Source organism: Bombus huntii, chromosome 15 (assembly GCF_024542735.1).
Source record: "Bombus huntii isolate Logan2020A chromosome 15, iyBomHunt1.1, whole genome shotgun sequence".
Classification (NCBI taxonomy): Eukaryota; Metazoa; Arthropoda; class Insecta; order Hymenoptera; family Apidae; genus Bombus; species Bombus huntii.
Genome location: NC_066252.1, coordinates 10,155,363 through 10,177,647, shown reverse-complemented (window position 1 = coordinate 10,177,647; position 22,285 = coordinate 10,155,363). Strand labels below are relative to the sequence as shown.

Below are 22,285 nucleotides of genomic sequence, written 5' to 3'. Positions count from 1 at the left end.
GGCGAAGAAGACTCCACTGTTAAAGTTCGCCGTCGATAAATTCGAGGAAATACGGAAGTCAAATACGTAAGTATAGTTAGCACGGTAGTGGCTTATGGTTCAATGAAAATCGATTTCATCAACCGCTCAACTTCCGTTTCGATAATAAACAGGATCTTGGGTGATAAGCTATGTTTCTAGTAGAAACGGGATAAATAAGGATTCTCGTCTACTGCAACCTGCGGCTTTTCTTCGTCATCAAGGTTGATCCGCCAGTGCACAATTTCTTCGACGAGAAGAGAAACGTCCTACATCGAGCAACTTTTCGTCCGTATAAATTTTACGTTGATTTGTCATCATTGGCGTGTGTCACATATGCAGCAATAAAAATATCCTTTTGAAAAAAGTAAAGTCACCAGCTTAAAAACTGGCGCAACTCGATCAGCACTACTTTCATAAATCAAGTTGTTGATTCAATTGTAAACACGTGTAATTCTATTTATTCAAGATCTATTTATTCAAGAGTGTTTTGTAAGCTTTACTTTAATTTAGTTTTAAAATGTATAAACTGGTCGTATCCACGGTCGTAGAAAACTATCTCGTATGAAGAATCGCTTCGTGTTGTTTCATTCAGCTACAGTAAATGTTTCGTATAACGAACGTGGCGTTTCTTTTCGTCGACACGCCACTTTAATTAGAATGATATTGCGCACGCATAACTTGTATATATGTGTATTGTCTTTCGTGCAAGGTTTCATGCAAAAAAAGAGAATAAATTCTCGACAAAGCAAAATGCGATATAACAGCGCAAATAAAAAATTCGAAACTATGCTATGAAAGAATTCATGAAACCACGAGCATTGGTCACAAGGGTGTATTTTTCTTCTTAGACGATGGTAACGGCGCGCGACCGTGCGCCATCGTGCTAGATCGACCGTGTAACTAATACCAGTTTCTTTTCTTATAAACTGCCGTACTAGCAAACGTTTTCAAGCAACTCCGTTAAACTACCAGAATTTTTACAATTTTTTTATCTTCGTTTTTTAATCGATTTTTTTCCAGAGATACGCGAGAAACGTTAGTAAAATGAATTACATACGCGCATTTTCGTCTTTATCATTTTCTTGTAGTTCACAGATGGAAATCAACTCATCGTGGATAGTAATAGTAGCGTTACGTATTATCTTTCCATACAATCAATATGCAAAACTATCTGGATTTCTATTTTACGCTCAATAAATCCAATTTCGAAAAAAGGCCAAACACGAATTAAAAATACGGTCAGTCGAATATATATATGTAATAATATACATATATATATATATATATATATATATATATATATATATATATATATATATATAATGTGATAATACAATGTAAATTTTCGTTTTGATTTATAGGCAAATTATTAGTTGGAAATAGGGTAGATAAGAGCAATTGATTAAAACTGTTTCAAACGTTTAAAGAGTATTAATGCGATATCTCTGTTCTGTGATTTGATCGACAACAAAAGCATCTGCTTGGACGCTTTTGCCTATCTATCTGCGAAACGAACATATTGTTCGTTTCACTTGAAAACATTATCTTTTCTCGATAACATAGATTTTGAAATATATTTTCTATATAGGGTGTCTGTTCAATTTCAGTACACTGAAATATCTTTTAAGGAATTGACGTTACGAAGAATATGTTGGTCAGTACGAAGAGAGACGTTATGCAATGCAAATATCTTTTTTGTACCTGCTATAGTCGGGATGAATTTCAAAGGCAATTTAATTTTTTCTTTAGATGGATCTATGTATTTTCTTACGCACCATTCGATACATTTTTTAATTCCCAACGATAAAGAATTATGATATCTCGGTCGAGAAACGATTAGTTTCACAGGTATTTTAGCTTTAATCTTGTAAAACTCATCGTACGAATGTAAAGGGAATATAAACGTCTTTCAAGAGTAAACGTTTTACAAGAGTAAAGTTAAAATGTCTTTCAAATTACTAAATACTTCTCGACCCAAGTACCTTGATACGTTTTTGCAGAGAGTTACAAAATGCATCGAATGTATGCAAGAAGATGTATAGGTCCGTTCAAAAAAATTAAATCGATTTTGAAATCTTCCACACTGTACGAATTACAAAAGAAATACTTACACCGCATAACGTCTCCCTCGGTAACAAGCGATTTTTGATGAAACATTTTTTTCGTAGTACCATTACCTTAAAAGATATTTCAGCGCATTCAGATAAAACAGACACCCGTACGTTTAGAGGCACATCACTTTTCATCTAAACGAAAACTGTTTCGAGAACAAATACTTGTTTTAATCATATCGTGGGTGGAATATTTTGAAATTTGTACCTTCCCATGAATATAAATGAATCGAAGGAAATTATGCCACGCACCTGTAACTTTCGAAACATTTGTTACAACTTGATATTAGCTGTGTTAATCGTATGCAAATAGCCACAAAATGATGCGTTACCGTCTTGTTCTTCTGGAGCATCAACGATTTCATCGAACGATCTTGCCGATCGACGTTGCAAAATTATTCGAACACAATTCCTTGTTGTTCGTTTATTCGGTCGAACAAATGCACGGAATAAAAACCGAGAATTGTAATTTAGGAACGATAAGACGATAAAGGAAAACACTTACAAAACGTCGTTTCTTCGTCGAAAGAAGTTATTGTTGACGTCGAAGTTAACGAGAGCTGCGGTGCACGAGAGCGGACGGTCGTAACGAAACTCCGTTGCTCGATATCCGATACGCGATCGCCAACCAGAAGAATATTCCTCGTTATTCAGGTGCGAATTTATACAAATTCATATATTTGCGAACATAATTATAGAAACGGGACTTTGATATAATAAATTACTGGAGCAATGGAAAATTAATATACACTGTCTACTCGTTATCGTTACCAAGACTAGCCAACTGATATATTTTTGTTCGTAGATGGGTGAATATGCGAGAAGCTGCGGAAGGAAGAAGAAAAGCAAGTGGAAGAAGAAAAAGTGGAAATGTTCGCCGTTGATAAGGGAGAAGATTGAAGGTGAAAATCGGTAGTTAGCCAAACATTATGTATTCGAGATAGCTACAAGTTTCTGCGAGAGATATTTGCGATGAAAGGGGTACGGGGTTAGATTTCTATCCCCAATGGTGGTGCAAGCTTCGTTTTCTCATTGGTCCCCGCAGATTCGTGACGTCACTACGCCGGCCTATGTAAAGGTGAAGCACGCGGAGCGTCAGTACATCGTTGTCCGTCACGTCGATCGGGTCTCAACTTTGAATCGCCCTCTGCTCCTGCGAGAGTCGTAAACGAATCTTTAATTCGAGCCAATCGACAACGAAAATCATCGTTATCCTACTCACGAGGACGTCTTTACGCTCATCTACGAAGGTAACAGGTACGCATGAAATTTTTTTACGAGTCGTCAGGTCGATTTTTTTTTTTTTTTTTTTTTTGTTTCTATAATTAGAAATAACTACATATATATACACGATACGTATATACCGCTACTATTCTTGTTCTCTCGAATCATTTACGAATCATTAAACAATCGATATGGTCTCTATAATAATTCCACGCTAAGTCAACCTCACGTTTTCGGTAAACTTTAAAGCAGAGATAATACACCGCGTTCGAAACTGCTTCGGGCGATACATGAAATATACAGGGAACAACAGACGCGTTAACTTTTGATGGAATAAAGAATTCAAAACCACATCGAAATATAATGCATTGAAATTGGAATATCATTCTACGATGTACGTGGCGTTAATATTTACATTTCTTATTTCCTTTCTCGGTCAGTTTGCTTTCCTTTTCTTTCGCTTTCAAGTCGCAAAATATGTTTCTCACAGTCGCAATGTTTGCAAACCATCCGAGCTACGTATGTGCTTTCGTTCTCCAGTTAGCACATGCTTTTATAAACGCGTTTTCATGCATAGGTGAATATACATATATTTGTGTGCTGTATACGTAGAGATATTCGTCAAAGAAGAAATAAAGAGCGAAAGGATGGCGAGGAAGGAAGAGAAAGAAGAAGAACGATATTGTTCGGAATTTAGGAATGCTAGGAGTTAAAGTAGAAGCGTACGGTCATACACAGCCATAAGTATTACATCTGTTGAAAACTTGCAATAAATTTTGCTTTAATTAATATTTCACGTTATAAAACACGTGTAACGTAATTAAAGCAACAAATTTACAATAAAATGGTTAAAAAAATAAAAGCAGTGGGAAGCATTCAATTTGTGTTAAATGTCAGCACTCTTAATGTACTTATATTGTGTATACATATACGAACGATTTTTCGAAGCAACAGGCTTCCAAATAGAACGTACAAATACGACCAACAGCATTCGACAGTAAATTAAAAAAATGTTCGAGTTTCGTTTCATAAAACATTAACGACAGAAACGATTATTGGTCCGAGTCGACGTATTTGTAACACTGAAAAACTGCGCGTACCGTTATAGGCGCATTTTCCGCGATTTTCTAGCTATTGTTAAACAAACGTATTACCAACGAACGAAGAGACGAATGACTAAGAAAGTAATTAGTTTCTTGAAAGTACCCATTCCTCGAAACAATAAAGTTGCGAACGATTTTGTTCGATCGAATAGGTATAACGTCTAACAAGTTTCTACATTGTTCGAATTCGCACTTTTCGCGTTACTTCAATTACAATGAAGCTAAAAACAAACCAAACGAATGAAATGTAACTGGCACGAAGATTCTATACAGTGAATAAAGCTACGCTTTAATTTGCCAATATAGAATTCGCTCGATTGTTTCAAACTCCGTTTCGATTTCTCTATTCGTTGACGCACAGTCGAACGTATCTCTCGAATGTAAATTCATCATTCTGGATTTTACCAAATTTACCCATTCGTTTACGAATTCAAATGACAAACTTTGATCGAGCGTGTTCGTTGCTTTTTAGCATAATATTTCTCGTATCGAAACGCGTATACGCGTTTAATCAACCGATTGCCATATTCGAAACTTTACGTTTTAAGTGTACCGTACTCTTTATGCTTGATCGATCCTCTTGAGCGCACCGATCGTTTCAACGCAAAACGCGCGTACGCTCGAAATTAACTACCCTCGTTACTATCGAACGTAATTGCAAAAGTTTAATCAGATCTTTAAATTCGTTGTTCCAGACACTCGATGAAATCTTCGTATTGACACATATTTTCCGTGGTAAGCTACGTAAACGGCATAACGATCGTACAACATCGTATTGGTGCTCGACATCTACATTTGTATCATTAGCATCGCAATCAAGAAGAACATTTTATTACGAAGAACACGCGAGTTCCGTAAATACATCCATTCGACTGATTAATGCGCATAATCCGAACGGGTCTGCTTTTCTTAACGTCCACTTACCGCGTTTCAACAATTTCATATTTTCCTCTTATCGACCGCTCTGTTCTTTCGCGGTTCTTTCAATTTCTTCGAGAAACGAATAATTCGCCGCTCTTTTCGTAGAAAGTGCACGTGAGAACGCACGATTGCGATTAGTTTTATCTCTTCACCGTTCCACGGTCCAATTCTCTCTGTACAGTCTTTCCATCTGTCGTTCATTTTACCTCATCTTCCAGTATCGTATATAAGAAAAGGATACAAAGTGACTTAAGAACGAATCTTATCATTGCCGGATAAAACAGACTTTTTTCGAACGTTCTTTGGTTCTCGATTAGGCAAACGCGATTTCTTCTCCTACGAAATTGTTCTCGTACAGCAAGAAAAGATACGGAATTACAAGTTTTCCATTACTTACGCAGTCCTGGTTTGTTTCTTTACACGATTTTCATCGATACATTTGCTTCTCCTTCTCTTCTTACGTGTATCATTGTGTTTGATGTTCGACTCGTCGTGTTTAACGTCGTCATTTGCATATTATCGTATGCATATCAATGTCATATACGATATATAACAGCTATAATACACGAGTTTCGCATTATGATTACGTGGTCGCATTTTTTGTCGCAAATTCTTTCAAAACTTCGATCATTATTCTTTCGTTATTCCTATTAAAATTTTGCCCATTCGCTTTTTTCTCGCGAGCAACATGACGAAAGATGAGAAATAGCGATAATGTTACATACAGTGTAAAACTGCAAATCTAGAAGAGAAAACCCATCGAAAATGATCTCTTTGTCATATCTATATATCTATATATATATATATGCAATGTTATCCGAAAGGTTTTTAAGGATGGAGATTTAATTAAAACTTGTACGATACGATTTGCACCTAAATATAACGACGTACATAATTACACAAGAACACGTTACTCCATTGTGATCGTTCATATTTTATACTTTTAATTAACTCAATCTGACAAAATAACACAGTCACCGACGTATTTGGAAGCGCGTGCTTTAATCAAGCAAATGGTTCCGTTCGCCTAATCATACGTCGACTCGTACTACTTGTCGCTTTCCTCCTCTAAACGAAAACAATTCGCTTACATCACTCGCCAATCTATCAATTCGTGCTTCTAGTTCAAACGATCGTCGTTAATACCCTTAAGACAAAAACTTCGAGTCATCGACTTCCTTTTACTCTTATACTTCGCTACTATCTTCATACTTGATACTTTAAAGCGTCGTGTAAATATCTTTCTAACCATTATCATCCGCGTGGTACTTTAAATTACTTTTAGAATATAAACGATCACTTGGGAGGATTAACCTTGAAAGGATTCTTACACGGAATCAATGTGAGCTAAATTCATCGACAGGATTTATTTATTAAATTTATTGACAAACATTTATGACACAAGTGCGAACATTTGTGTGAAGATAATAGTAGTTGTTTATCGTTGAAAATTTGTTTCGAAAGAGGCAAGCATGTGCAAAAGGTAAAACTTAATTCAAAGAGTAGGCGATTCTGATCATTGTCAAATTAGGTGCATTCGCGATAAAACGTGGACGCTTGGACGCAACAAAGGGCGTATTGTGCTAAACTTCGCAGAATACGTTAAGCAAATAGTAAGACATAGTACGACCGTCATAGGAACAACGATGAATTTCAGAGGAGTTTCGTAGATAAATAAATAGACAGAGAAAGAAGACTCTTCGATCTGGAAGCTTTCGTATTTAACGCAATCGCATCGAAAGGTGTAGAGGAAAAAAGTAGAGGAAAAATTTCCAAGTGCTTGAAACTAGTTCCCTACTCCATTGGAAACTCGTTTGTAATTTACACCGTAAATCAACGATCGACTAGCATCGATGTAGCTATAGTTTCGAAACTCTTAATCCGTATTATCCGGCTAAACCGAGCATTTTCTCATTGCGGGTTAATCGGTCGTTAATCCACTTGTAATTGGCTACTTATCGACCATCGTTTAAACGAAGATCGGAAAACAGTATTCGGTGATATTCTCGTTTACGAAGTTTACAGAAAAACGTGTAACACGATGTCTGTGATTTTATAAAATATACGTCTACAGATGTTTTCTACGAACGCGTGCAACATATACGTCAAAGACAAAATATGGTAGAGATAAAATACAGGCGGTTTACCAACTATATTCCACGTAGACCTGGTTGCTTTCATCGTTCCTTTCATTCGGTTAAACGCAAAGAACTCCGACGCACGCGTTACACAAAGTTTTATTTTTATTCGTTATTAACTATCACCGACAGTTTCGAGTCTAACTTCAATACAAATTATCCGAACAAACAGACAAGGTTAAAGAAATGAAAAATCTAAACGTTGGATTCGCGCGAACGTTCCAGTTCGTTTCATTTATCCTCGTTTATCGTTACGGGTGCGAAGATTCGAAGAAGACGCAGTTTAGCGTAGAGGGAAACGTGATTTAGCGTAGATTTTTCTTTCAATTTGTAAGAATTTTCTCCAGCAACGTATTCCTTCGTACAAATTCTTCCGCTATTCTTGTATGTAACTACTAAATTTTTCTCTCGTTTCTTTATGACCTTTGCGGAAAAAATTGATTTTCCCGTTTACTTAACTCGCTTCGAACGAAAACTGAAAACATTCTTTTTTCAATCACGCCATTGTGTTAAATTGTGCGATCGAAATGAAACGTAAAAGCTCCGACAACCCTCTAACTTTGGCATTTTTTTACTAAGATTGAAACATTTTAATAAGAGAATCGTTATTTCTACAGAACGTTTCCAACTATAAACGGTTTGTCTTGAAAACGATTCACTTTGTCGCCTATTTATTTACGTAGCGCGATTATTGCATCGTGAAACCATCCAAGTTTCGATTTTCAAATTTTCGTTACAGATTTCTACATCACTTTTAGAACGCCGTTTAAAATTGAACGAATACGACCCGAGGCTTTTAACCTGTAACTGTTACTCTGCAGGCATACAAAACACGTGCACCCACTCGTGTCAAGAAAAATCTTATCGCAGAATGACTGATAACTTTCAATTAAAACATCGTGAAACACAGCACGTGTTTCACAATGACTTGCAAGATAGAAACACGTATATGACAGTTATTTAACGCGTGTATGTCTCACATATGTATATGTATGTCATAAGACAAGTATATATTATATTCGTACATATATAGGCAAAAAAGAAGAAAGAAAAAGATTTAGACATCTTCCGGCAAATTTATTCTTCTCAGATACGTCGGATATCTTTTATATTCCGATTCTGATTCCCCTGTGTCCTTTTACATTTGTCCACGTCACATAGCCAACAAGGATTATCGATGGGACAATCTGCAACACCACCATCTATCGTCCCTCTTACCTGTCGCAATTTTTTATTTGCACTTTGACAGGCGCAACTATACCGTGGCAAACTTCATCGTGATAACGGTACAAAGGCAGATGTACGATAATCGTCGGGTTTCTTGATCGTTCAAAAGTTTAAAGAACAGAAACATTATAATTATAGGATGGTGAAAAGGCGATTCGTTGAAAACACGTGTAAGACCGAGCACGAAACTACGATGCACGCTATAACGATAAATCACAAGTTTTCCTAGTAGCTTATTCCCCAAAAGGGAAAAGAGATTTGATGATAACTCTGACAAGGTTATTTATGTTTCTCAACTTTAGTACAATGCCCGAAGGTGTTTTTGTTACGAAGATTTGTCAATTATTCTCAATGAAATTAGTCCGCTATCGTTCAGAATAAAATAGAGTTCCACTTTGCGGACAAGCTGATCTCGTCGATCATCTTAATTCGTTAATATTCCATTATACGCATCGATAAAATTCTTTTTTTCGGTATCCTGCACGAATCTGTTTGCATGACGCTTCTTACCGTGTACTATACGTATATAGGCACATACGTCTGTATACAGAAGCACGAGTGACACTATGAAACACGTATCTACAGGTGTATCTACAGGTGTATCTACAAGTGGATACGCATATTTCACGCACTAAGTAGTTCCTTTTCTTTCGCCTAGTCTTTCCAAGATTTATCTCGAACGTGATAGGATGTTGAGACGAGGTTCGTTCTCGACAATAACGAGCAGCGGTTTAATTTTCAACGCAATAGACAAACGCGCTTTGAAATCATAGAGTTGTACGGTATCGTATGGCACAGGATAACGCGATACGATAGTGGCATCCGAATGCCAAATGACGAAGATCTTTTACACTCCGTCCGTAATAGTTTTTGACGAAGGAAATACACATATGCATATGCGAGCTTCTCAAATGCCAGGCTGATCAATTCCACTTTTCGTTCCCTCGTTCTCCTTACGCTAGTAAACGATTATGTTCGATTTCCGAAAAAGAAGGAAATATTTATGTTCAGAAGGTAGCATAAGCGACTGGGAATTCCAATGCGAATTTCAAAAATACTATTTTCGCAATCCCATCGCTTTTCTCTACTTTCCGATTTATGACGATAATTGCTGATCACGTTTTTTATGATTATGGTTTCTGATCTCTAAGCATACGTAATGTACTTATTTTCATACTTTGGACTTTCGTTATTTTCATAAAACGCGCAAGAAGAAGATCCTACTGCCTTTAAGTCAGTTTCACAATATTCCGAGAACTCGATGAAATTATGCGAAACTGAAGGAAAACTTTAATCGTACGACGATAAAAAATAAAGCATGACCTGTTGTCTGAATTGAAGTCTCTTTTATTTTTAGATAGAATCGTAAGCTGTGCGATCGTTACGAAAGACGACACGCGACAATCTACTCTGATTAATAATTAATATCCCGCGTAATTACCAGGAATGGCAGAAATGAATCGAATCGGTGGTAAGCGAAGCTTGTCGACGCTCGTATATCACATGGCACTTGTCGATATACGTTCGATATACAGTCGATATACACACACACATTCGTATACGTGTGTATGCTTCTAATAGCGGCAATAATCTCGCGGCTTCTCCGAACGGATAAATATCGGACGATTCAAAACTGTAAAATTGCTATGACACAAGACGCGAGCAAACACGCAATATCAAACTTTCATATATTCAGCTTTCATCGATCGTCGTCTCATCACAATGCACACACCGCATCGCGTTTCCCACGTTTACGTGGCCAAATGCTTTTTAGACTCTTCTTGTACGATCGTCTACTAATTGAAAATTTGTGTCGAAATTTCGTCGGAATGAGAATCGCTCTAAGGAAAGAAAGAAAGAAAGAAAGAAAGAAAGAAGATCGACGTTAAATATTTATACAGGAGAGGATCTTCGAATAGAAGAGAAAATTAAAAATAATAAAATATATACTATCCGACTAAATATAAAACATGTTTAAAGAAATTCGACACTCGTGTGATATTGCAACACAAAATTTCATTGAAAAAAATCTTTTTAGAATAAGAATAGGTCTTCAGAGGGGAAAGAAAATTAATGAAAATGATCGAAGAAAGAGATAATCGTTGTTTCTATGCAATCGAATTAATTATGGGACGTCTTTAAAAAATGCCTTCATCTTACTCTCATTCACCTTCGTCTCATTAGACTAAAGGGATTAAAGGTTTGCGATTGAAGAGCCTCGAGACGCGCATAATACTACAAAATGTAATTCGTTTAAGAAAAAGTTAGAAAATTTCTTCTGCGAGACAAGAAACGTAATTAACGACGGCAGCAATCAATGAAAACGCGTACAAATTAGATTTCCGTAAAAAAGAATTGATAAGAAATCGAAGAACGTCGAACGGTATTATACAGGACAGTTATCGACAATTTAACTAAGAGTCTTCGGAAACGAGATCAAGTTTTTAGATGAAATTGCGGCATTCGTGCTTACTCGCGGTTACCTTTAAAAGGTTCTAAATTGCGTACGCGTGAGCGTGCTTAAGGGCGCCTCGTACGTTTATTAATCGACGATGAATATTGAACAAACACCTGTTCTCGTTCGAGTTCGGGGAACCGTATTCTCACGCATCCATCTTCCCGCCGCTATTTCTCCGTTTATTCTGCTTCGACATTCGTTTAACCATATTTCGTCTATTAAAGTAAATGGTTATCTCGGCAAATAAACGGTGAAACATGGGAAAGGCAAGGAAAGGTAACTGAAGGGAAGAGAAGAGATCGTGAGATCAAATTGTACAGCTCGTTCGTGTAATTACTCCGGTAATCGTTCGAGCCTCGAAGGAGAATAAGTTATCGAGTACTTGGTTACTTTACAGTAGAAGAAACGTAATTTAACAAACACCGAAGCTAGTCGTCGCGACGATTTTGCAATTTAGCATGCAATTTGTCGTTTATTCGATTAGCTTGCTTACTTCCTCCAGCAGACGTTACTTTCGTGGGGTGGAACGTTGTCAGGCTGGTGGCAACAGTAACGACAGCATCGTTTTCCGACTCTCGACTCCAGCATGAGATCGAAGTCGCATCGTTAGCAAAATATGGGTTGCTAACTACAAGCAATGCTTCCTTGCTATCCATGCAAATGATTGGAAACGAGCAGAGCAGGAGAGAGAGAGAGAGAGAGAGAGAGCTCCGCGTTTCTGTATCCGTTCTACTTATATAGAAACTTTCTCAAAATATTATCTTGTATTATACCTGGTACTTGCTTTCGCTTACAGCGTCTTTCATTTATATTGCTTCATTCTGACAATTTCATGAAATAACGTACCATGCTTAATCGCAGTTGCGAGGATGATCGTATCCATCCAAGCGTCTGTTAGAAAAGGTTGTTAAGCTTTTGCCTTTCTGACATCGTAATGAAATTTAACACGCGCACTTTCTTTATACTTCGTACTTTCTCGAGTCTCTGTACGAGAAAGGCGAACAGAAACCTACGAAAATCAATTTATTACAACCATCTTTCCCGTTCCCCTCAGATATATCCATGTTTTTCCCGCACTTTCTTTTGAAGACGATTTTCCTCTGCAAGAGCTTTCGTCGATGTAAGCAGAATCGATGGAATTCGACCGTGTTCAACCTCGGACAGCAACAGGTTGCAAGGCATACGATCTTATGTACGATATGTATACGTAGTTGAAAAGTTTCGCTGGCCGCAGAATCGCGAACCAATTTGACAACTAAGAAACGAAGAAACGTCCCGATAATAAAAGTTTCGATGAATCTTGCTTGGAAAAGTAGCTCGCTAGAACGCTACAAATCGTTTTCACCGAAAATCGTAGCAATCTTATTTCCAAGCTTCGTATCGATTATTTTACGATAATTCTTCGATAAATAGCCCTTCGTTATCATTCAGTTGCCTACCATAAACGCTATCTTCTAGCTCTGTTCGTTACCATTTTATACCCGGATATCTTCTATCTATCCATTTGTAAAAAAAGAAGTAGAAGAAGATATTGTTTTAGATATTAGAAGAAGATATTGCTCCTTGAGAACTCTCAATGTGCTAGTAAAATTCAAATTCTTCGCGAATCCTCGATTCCTTACACCGACGATGTATAGTTTTTCCTCTCGTTTCTAGCGTTGGCTGGAAAACGGCGTTGTTGAAGAGTTGAAAACGTTTCGCCCGCAACGCGACTATTCTTCTCTAAATCAAGATCGTCCTTGCTTGTTTTACGCGACCATTGGATATGCCTTGAACGATGCTCGAAACAACCAAAGGTATCGACGTTTTCCGAACAAAACCAATACTCAGACCTATGTATATACCACTTGCATCGCTCGTCCTTTTTCTGCTCCGCCTTCGCAGAAGCGGCCGAACAATTTTCTGCCTCGTCGAGTGTTTATCTGTTTGCATGGTACCTCTTCTTTTTCCTCTTGCTCCTCCTCCATGTTCCTTTTTCTTTTTCTTCTGCTTTTCCGCCGGTGTTCTCCGATCGCAACGCATTTGCGCATTGTTTTCGCAACTTACAAAATGTTTATCTTTTCTTTCGTTAACTTCCTCGAACCTCTTTCGAACCAAGAACCTTTTCAACTCTCTAGCTTTGCGCTCTCTCCGAGGACAACCAATTTTATTCTCTTGAGAAAACAATACGATTTATTATAAATATTTATATGGCAGCGATCGATGTTATTTACATTTCGAACATTGCTACGTGCCACTAAGACCGAGATTGCAGCTATATTAAGTCGATGTTTCTATCGCAAGTCGTTCTTTCCTAATCCTTCTTCCTTTTAATAATCCACGCCCTTTGTCTTCCCTCGAACCTTTAAATAATTTCTTCGATAAAAATACTTCGAAATATCTTCAGATCGTTTGAACCGTCTTTTATCAGAAATAGATGAGAAAGTGGACAGTTCGATGCGAAAATAATAAACAGATCGCAGAGGGTATCTATCAAACAAGCTTTTCCACTTTTCATCGATTAACCGCACGAATGTAATTTCTACTCTTGGTAGCTTTCGTTCTTAAACTTGGTAATTTTTCAATTAATGGTCGTAGATTGGCAAAAATGTCCCAATAACGTCCATGATCGTTGAAATTGCAAATAGAAAGACCCAATTGCGAGCTTTTTGACATAAGTTGGTCCTTTCACGTACTAATTTAAAAAAGCAGTTGTATCAGCCTTCGAACAAAATCACAACTACGAAACAAGAAAAATCTTCCTTGTCGACAACCAAAGGTCTGCGTTCTCTTTAAAAAAAAAAAAAATCCCTTTTTCCACAAAACTTACATTTATTTTATCCTTTACTATACTTTCCTCTTCGTAAGTCAGACGATCCGACGAGGACTTTATGCAATTTTCTTTCGATCTTACGCACCATATCCCAACCGTGTTAATGCTTCTGCTATCGATCTCTCGTAGAAATCTATCGAGCTCCGTAAATATTTTAACAAACCATTTTTTGCGATCTTCTCGCCACTTGCGCAAAATGCGTCTTTGTAATTTTTCATTTGCATTACGAACTAATCTCTTTAATTATTCCCGATCGTTGGAACGGTAGCACGCGTACACGCGACCGTCATGGTTTGATTTAACAACGAAGAATATTCAACGCATTTGCGAACAACTGCCCGATCGAACTTTTCAACGAAAGTAATTTAATTTATACGTTTCTGGTACAGAAATTAATTAAATTTTATTCGCCGATTGTTGTCCTAAATTTAAATAAACGGGTACTAGGTTATATGTAACACGATGTTGATATGTAAATCGATTCTGTCGTATGGAGACATTCACGAATTTAGTTAAACTTCGTTTCATCGACAGTCAGTAAGATCGCGGCCTTTTAGGTTAAAAGAATTAACCGGAATTCCAAAGAATCAACGATGAGTTGAGCGTACGTTTCATCGTTCGGCGATGAGCGAAAGATAGAAATTTCCCGATCGCGCATATAAATACGTAATAAATAATACAGCGAAAACGTGAAATCTGAAAGATAAAAGAAGATCATCGTACGATTTACGATGAAACATGCCAGATATTCGTTCGAGAAATCATTTCATCGACTACGCTATTGAAAGAATCAGCGACTTCAAAGAAGATTTTCAAAGATTCGTCGAAACACGTTCCATCGAAATAGCAACGATGCTTACAATTTGCGGTCTCTTTTACTGGATCCAACAATACGTGTCTACGTAAATGAATTGCAAGTACCAGACCTATAAAACCATATTACGTACACGTGCACAATTTTATCTCCGGGTGATTTCTCAACCACGACCTTTCCCTGGTAATCATTCATAATTTCTTCCCTGCTACAATGACAACGGTTTTTCCTTTTTCCAGTTTCTCTCCGATACTTGGTCCAGATACTTGGTCCAGAGAAGGGAAGAGGGTTTTTCTCCCCTTTATTTGTCGCGATCGGTGCTGTTTTTCTAGCAAACAGCTCAGTTTTAACGCGAAACCTTTAGAACGTTCGTTCGACTCGAACAACTCTGTTCACGATGCAAATAATCGAAGCACAAGCTGAACAAATTACCTCGAAACGCAACACGCGCAACCACGCTATCCTATACGAAATATGCGGATGCTTATTACGCATTGGCCGACTTTGTCTTTTTTTCGAAATCAGGTTATAAGGGGATGGCGATGAAGATAATTTTATTTGTATCATTTATGTTTTTTAATTTCATGTAACTTGGAATAAAGCGAAGGAACTAACGATTCTGTCTAATAACCAACTCGTTTCGTAGGAATCTGTTCGTCGATACTCGCAAAGGTCATTGGAAATTAATATCCTTTTTTCTTTTTTACTTCCGATGTCCAATTAGTAGGTTTTCATTGAAGCAAATTATTAATACAATCGTTACGGTATATGTGGTACAGATTGCGGTTACGTTAGGAAAAACACGCGCTGATCTCCGCCGCGTATGCAGCTATTTTCAAATCAGATGAAATCAGGGATTTGATACAAAGGTTTCTATAAGCGTTCCAACGCTTTCATGGGCCACCGTATGTTGAGAAGTAAATAACGTCCGTATATTTGTCTCTCATGTTGGTCAGAGGAAACCGCGTAACGTTAAAGTTAAGCTTAAGGGTAAACTATTGGTTAGGGTGAAGATAGAAGTATAAGCGAAGGTAAAGGCAAAGGTAAAGATAAGAGTAAATGTAAAGGTCATTCTTGGTTCTCTCGTGACGTTGCGACAATGGTACCGTGAAGAACCTAACGCAAAGATTGATTACCACGGAACAAAAGACCAATGATTCCAATCCGTTTCGTATCGGCTTTCGCGTGTTTTTCCATCTTTCCCCTCATCCTTTTTCCTACTTTTTTTTTTTTTTAATCCTTTGTGCACATACACGGATGCACGCGTGCACGCAGATACACGTACTTACATACGCCTACCTCTCGATCTCATCCGATCGTGTTCCGTCCCCATTCAACTTCAGTGCGCAGCTGTAGATTGCAACGTTACTTACCGTACAGTGAACGTAGCTATTTTTATTTCACCTTCGTTGAAAAAAAATCATCCCCGTATGTAGCTACTCAGTCGAAATAATGTATCATACTTGAACTTAAACGCAGTCACGACGCTTCGTTTGGAATCTTCTCCTTTTCTTTTTTTTCTTTTTTTTTTCGTCTTTTGAGCTTAGAATCGTTTTTGTAATTGAGCATCGTCTCTTTTAACTTTTCTATACGTGCGAACCTAGAAAGATTTATACCAAGTACGGAATAAAATAATCGAAGCGGCGTAACGCTCGTCGAACAGAGTACAATGCTCCGGATGAAAGAATTTTGAACGAAAGTACAAATTGAAAGTACAAAGTATGCAACAGTTGCTCGTAAGAAAATGATTTCATCGAATATCGGATTGTGTCTGAAATAAAAGTTTGTTGGTCGCGGATCGTTGATTTTGAGAGAAAATATGGAATACAAAGACGGCTTGTTTCCAACGATTACACGAGTGACCGACCCGTGAAGAAGAGCCGGGGCTCAGCGTACAATCTATACGACATCACCTGAAGCAACGATGCTACTCCCTTGTCTTCCCCGAATACCCGCCAATCTATCCTTCCTCTCCCTTTCTATCGGTCTCTTTATCGAGTCGGGAAATCATCGCTCCGTTTACTCTACGTCAACCGACGAGCTGACCTCGACGGTCACCCACGGTTCTATTCGTTAACGCGGATCATTCGCCGATCAGTTTCAAATTCTTCGTCGATTTAACTCTGCCCTGTCCAAAAGAAAGTTTTAAACGTGCTACCGTGTACCTTCAAATTTATCGATTTATCGCGACTAAATGGTAAACTGTACTTACGGTAAGCTTGGCTTTACGTAGAAGCTTAAAAATCTTCGCTCGATCGAAAGATTTGTATGCGCAAAAATCCAAGAGACGTATGCAACGTGCAGAATTGTACGAAACATTCGAAGTATAATAGCCGGCATAATATTCAAAGGATGGAAGAAATAGAGTGTAAGGATCTAACTCATCATTCTTGTAAAGATAATCAAAACGGCGGAGTTGGTAATTCATCACAATTTTAAGAGATCAGAAACAAACTTTCGTTTAAAAACAATTGTCCCCTGAAACTTTTCGTTCGCGAGAGATTACCTCGTTTAGACGTAAAGAATCGGACGAAGGCTGTTGCAGCGTCACAAAGTTAAACGAAATGAAACCATAAATTTCAAACACGGACGGACGATGATGGAAGAAACCACGAGGGCAATGAGGTGCTACTACGAGATGCGATGTGGAGAGGCGTTTTAATCAAGCTATACGATCCGACACCGGTTTACCGCGTCGTTTAAACTTACAAAGCGATATCTGTGGTCCCAATCTTCACTACTGATCGACGAAAGACGATGATACGCTCGTTAACGTACATTATTATTATGCGCGATTATTATTTCGCCATTTATCGAATTCGTAACGTTTTTGGCCATCGAGAAACTGTAAATTTAGAAAATCGAAAAAATGTTGCGAGAGAAACGTCGAATAGAAATGTTCCACGTATGCTGATGTCCTGATTAATGAATGGCCTCTTGTATTCGATCGTTGGTGTTATTAACAATTTACTGACCGCTAGCGGTTCAACAGCATACGCTCGTCCGACCGGCAACTCAGGCTCTGTTTCGGTTTAGACTCTCCGATACCGTTCTTTTCGTTCATCGCGAACGGTAAGTTTTCAAATTGATATAAAACTGTGGGAGCTTACGAAGCAACGCAACTGACGCAACTGAGCAAAGTATCTTAGCGCTAAATAAAAAATTACTGCTCAAATAATGAGAAAGATTGTCGGCAACAAAAAGCCGATTAATAGGCTACCGATCGGTAAGCGTCGGCGACAGAAAGCCGATTAATCGGCTATCGGTCGATAAAGTGTCAAGTTACCTACAAAGATGCTCAGGTTTTTCATAAAAAATTATTCTGTCTTTTACTACTCTTCTTATATTCTTCTACCTCGTACCAACTTTCTAGAAACTATTCTTATTTCGTTTCGATACTCTCTCTCTCTCTCTCTCTCTCTCTCTCTCTCTCTCTCTCTCTTTCTGAAAAATTGAAAAACGTATTTTAAATAAGCGAACGTATATCTATGGGTTTTAAAATATACAAGAGAGACGAGGTGCCAAGCAATAATACGCGTAAAAGTTACGGCAAGAAAGGAATTGCGTTGTTTTATTTCTCATTTAGTATTCATAAAACATCCGTTTACTAAGACACAATCAAGGTAATAGACGATAAAACGTACACGACGCACTTTTGACGAAAGAAGCGACGATATTTGAAATTCAAACGCAGCGTCCTGTAAATTACTTTACGTCGACACCGTAGTTGACAACGATAAGAGTCGGCACGAGCGGATTCGTACGAATTTTAAAATACGTAGAACAGACGAGCAGCTGTCTGTCGATCTGAATTGCCGCAAAATATCATTTCATTCTTGACACGTAGACATAGGCCGGTCTACCCAATACCGATGACGTTGTCAATCAAATAACTGACCATTCTTCGTGCATTTGTCGTGCGCTTCATTTGCGAATTAAGAATCTCAGTCTTTTACATGTATCGTCCATATATATGTATATGGGAATGTGTATGCCATACGATAAGATAAACTGAGTAAAATTCCATTACTTAAATCATAGCCTCGTGGGAGAAATATCCTGGTATACGAGCTAGGACAACGAACGATAAAAGTGCCTTGCCGAGAATATCCCATTCTTCGATGAGAAAAAGTTGAATTAAAAGTATACGTAACTTGTAACATAAAACATAGAACTCGGGGTAACAGATTAATAACGATGATCTAATCCTTTACAGAATGATCATCCCTTCGACGTTTTTGTTAATGGTATCCGTCACATTCGCGATCGCCGAAGAGTCCATGTCAGAAAATGTTCTCTCCGACAAACGTGCCGTTATGGGATTTCAAGGAATGCGTGGGAAAAAGAATTTTGACTCTTTGGATTCGGAGGACTTTGGAATTTTGAAACGTGCGATCATGGGCTTCCAGGTAAAGCATCTAAAATCATTTATGAAATGCTTGTTATTTGTATAATATTATATTATTCTTTTTGCATTATTACCTTATTCCTTCGAGAATTATTATTTTACCATTGTACAATATTATTATTTTACCACTCGATAGAAATCTTATATACTTGCTGCAATTAGCTATTCGTTGAGCGTGCACGTCTTTCAGGAATTTATTGACATTATGCATAATGCGTGGTTGCGTGTGTACAGGGAATGCGTGGAAAGAAAAACTCGATAATCGCTGACGTTGAAAATCAACTTTTCCCCGAGGAGACTAATAAGCGTGCGCCGATGGGTTTTCAAGGCATGAGAGGCAAGAAAGCTTCGTTAGATGACGAATATTACAAACGTGCACCGATGGGATTTCAGGGAATGAGAGGCAAGAAATCTCTCGAGGAGGTAGGCAAACAGTGAACCTTGAATTTCGAAGATCATTTGAAAAGTGTGGCGCGAGGCAAAGAAATATTACTCTTTACTCGTTTACATCGATTTATTTCTCCTTCGTTCTCTTTTCCCCTTTTTACGCCTGTAACTTCTTTCAATAGTCCTTAACAAATGGAAAAGAAACAAATTCAACGCGCTCTTTAAACTACGCTCTTGAGAAACGATAGAATTTACAACGATGAAACTTAAAAATTTACGCCATCATTGCATACGTTGCATAGTTACTTCGGTAAATGGTAAAAGCTTCGTTTCTATTGTAAAGCGAGAACCTGCCTTGCGAAAGAAATGAAAGCGTTCAAAGAAATAATACAATAAGAATACCCTTTGTTTCCTTGTCCGAATATTATGATTATACCTATATACGTTTTCTATACGTGCAGATCTTAGATGAAATTAAAAAGACTACCACGAGATTCCAAGATCCAAGAAGCAAAGACATGTACGTGATTGATTATCCAGAAGATTATGAAAAGAGAATATTGTCGATGGAAGGATATCCAAATATTTTCGATAAGGAAGGCGAATTCTTGTGGGAGAAGAGAGCTCCAATGGGATTCCACGGGATGAGAGGCAAAAAATTAATTCTTGACCCGTGGCAAGATCTTGATAAACAAGACGTTATGGGCTTTCAGGTGAGTAAAGCATGTAAAATATTTCCCAATGCTTTGTGTGCAACATAAACGAAAGAAATTGCGCTGTATATGAGCACTGTGCGCATTATGTATTCATATTAAATAGTGCGAATCTTAAAAGATCTACGGAAACTTTGCAGGGACTGCAACGTAGGAAGGATACGTTCGATGATTATTTAGATTATTCGATGAATCCGTCAGATTACGAGAAAAGGGTTGCGGATTTTCAAGATATAGAAAGCGGTAGCGATTCGTTTAAAAGAGCTCGCATGGGTTTTCATGGGATGAGAGGTAAAAGGAACGTTGGGGAGATTTACGGATCTAATTCGAGCCCTACGCAAACGACGATCGGTTATCAAGGTATTTATATAAATTATATAACGTTGAAAAAGATTACGATCAAATAAAATACGGATTGTGGTACTTCAAACAGGCGTAAGCAACCCTGGAAACAACCTCGCCGCGTACGAAATTGAAAAGCGATCACCCTTCAGATATCTTGGAGTCAGAGGAAAGAAGAATCCACGATGGGAATTCCGAGGAAAATTCGTAGGGGTGAGAGGCAAGAAAGCGTCGTCTTTGCAATCTGTCTATTAATGTATTTCAGTAAAGAAACATCGAAAGGAGTATGAATGAAGATTCGTGAATGTTATTAGGTAACTTGATGAACTTATTATAATTGTAGGTAATATTGTGAATAAAGTTTTACTTTTTATCGACGTTTCTTATTTCAGGCAATTAGCAGTAATAGCACTGGTTTTGTTGGTGGCAACAATGGCAACGCAACAACAATAATCACTGTGTAATGCTAGTCTTTTTGTTTAAACGTGTATTAGACTGTATCGCTTGATAGGTATACCTAAGGATAGGGGAAGACAACGCGGTACTTTTATCAGTAGACTGTCCTCGTTATTGTCATTGCATTCCATGCGTACATTGTGAAAGAATACGTTGTCTTCTCCCCTCGAGATTTTAGTTTCAACGACATATCCGTACACCGCCAATGTATATATATACGTAAACCTCGAGCGTATTACAGACCGCGTTCCTATTTCTTATATTTTGAAAAGGGCTTAAAAGACGCCACTCTCTCTCTCTCTCTCTCTCTCTCTCTCTCTCTCTCTCTCTCTTTGGTTGCTAATTTATTCTTACCGTTACCCTTTTAATTTTGATACAAAAAATTAATTTATTTTTTACATTCTCCACGTCATTCTCGAGACTGTTATGTCGACTTAGGAACAACTTAAAACGGACATAAATAATATAGAAGTAGATAGAAGATTCTATTTTTCTTGAAAAAAGAAATCACCGATATATATGTATACAGATATTTTACGCTTCAACCAGCAAAAAAAATTAAATATACTTTAAGTTCATTCCTTTCTCGGAATACAATGTGATTGTTATGACTATACAACACAATATTTTTATACTATCGATACCTCACCTCCTTTCGTGTTTTGTCACATGAACGATATTTGTTAAACACAGCTTGTTTGCAAATAAGTTTTAGAATACGTAATCGTTTAGTATTCTACCCAATGACGAAGACCTATCTATGTTGTAATTTGTAAGTGTGAAACAAGTCTCTGGCAATTTAAAAAAGAGAATAAATATCTATATAAGTTATTTGATTTACTTGTTTAATTTGAACTACGCAATATAATAGTTGCTATTTACACAACAGTTGCAATTACTGGAAGAACGATGAAAATAATGCACCTATATATACATATGTTATTTATTATTTCACAGAAGGAAAGTCTGTGTCTATGTATCTACATCTAAGGACAAATACATATAAATAAAAGCACTACATTATATTAATTCAACAAGTGCTGATATTGGCACAAACTTATAATTGACAGGAAAATATTCTATTTTAACAAATATGTCTATTTTTCTGTATCGGAAGTTTTATATAAAAACTTTATTATCAAAATACCTT

General features: G+C 37.5%; 1 protein-coding gene across 7 annotated transcripts; it reads left to right on the top strand.

The window, feature by feature from the left end:
* Nucleotides 1-1,343: 1,343 nt before the first annotated feature.
* Nucleotides 1,344-21,966, top strand: LOC126873983 (tachykinins). Of its 7 annotated transcripts, none has more exons than XM_050635479.1 (9): nt 1,350-2,786; nt 2,938-3,034; nt 3,178-3,389; nt 19,046-19,238; nt 19,472-19,660; nt 20,086-20,337; nt 20,478-20,697; nt 20,771-20,993; nt 21,072-21,966. In XM_050635479.1, exons 4-8 carry the CDS (start codon nt 19,047-19,049, stop codon nt 20,932-20,934), a joined length of 1,017 nt encoding a protein of 338 aa, XP_050491436.1. In that variant the 5' UTR covers nt 1,350-2,786; nt 2,938-3,034; nt 3,178-3,389; nt 19,046; the 3' UTR covers nt 20,935-20,993; nt 21,072-21,966. The 7 variants fall into 7 exon arrangements, with proteins under 7 accessions (XP_050491438.1, XP_050491436.1, XP_050491437.1 ...); XM_050635480.1 differs by having other exon boundaries at nt 2,938-3,044; XM_050635481.1 differs by having other exon boundaries at nt 1,344-2,786; nt 2,938-3,382.
* The last annotated feature ends 319 nt before the right edge of the window (nt 21,967-22,285 follow it).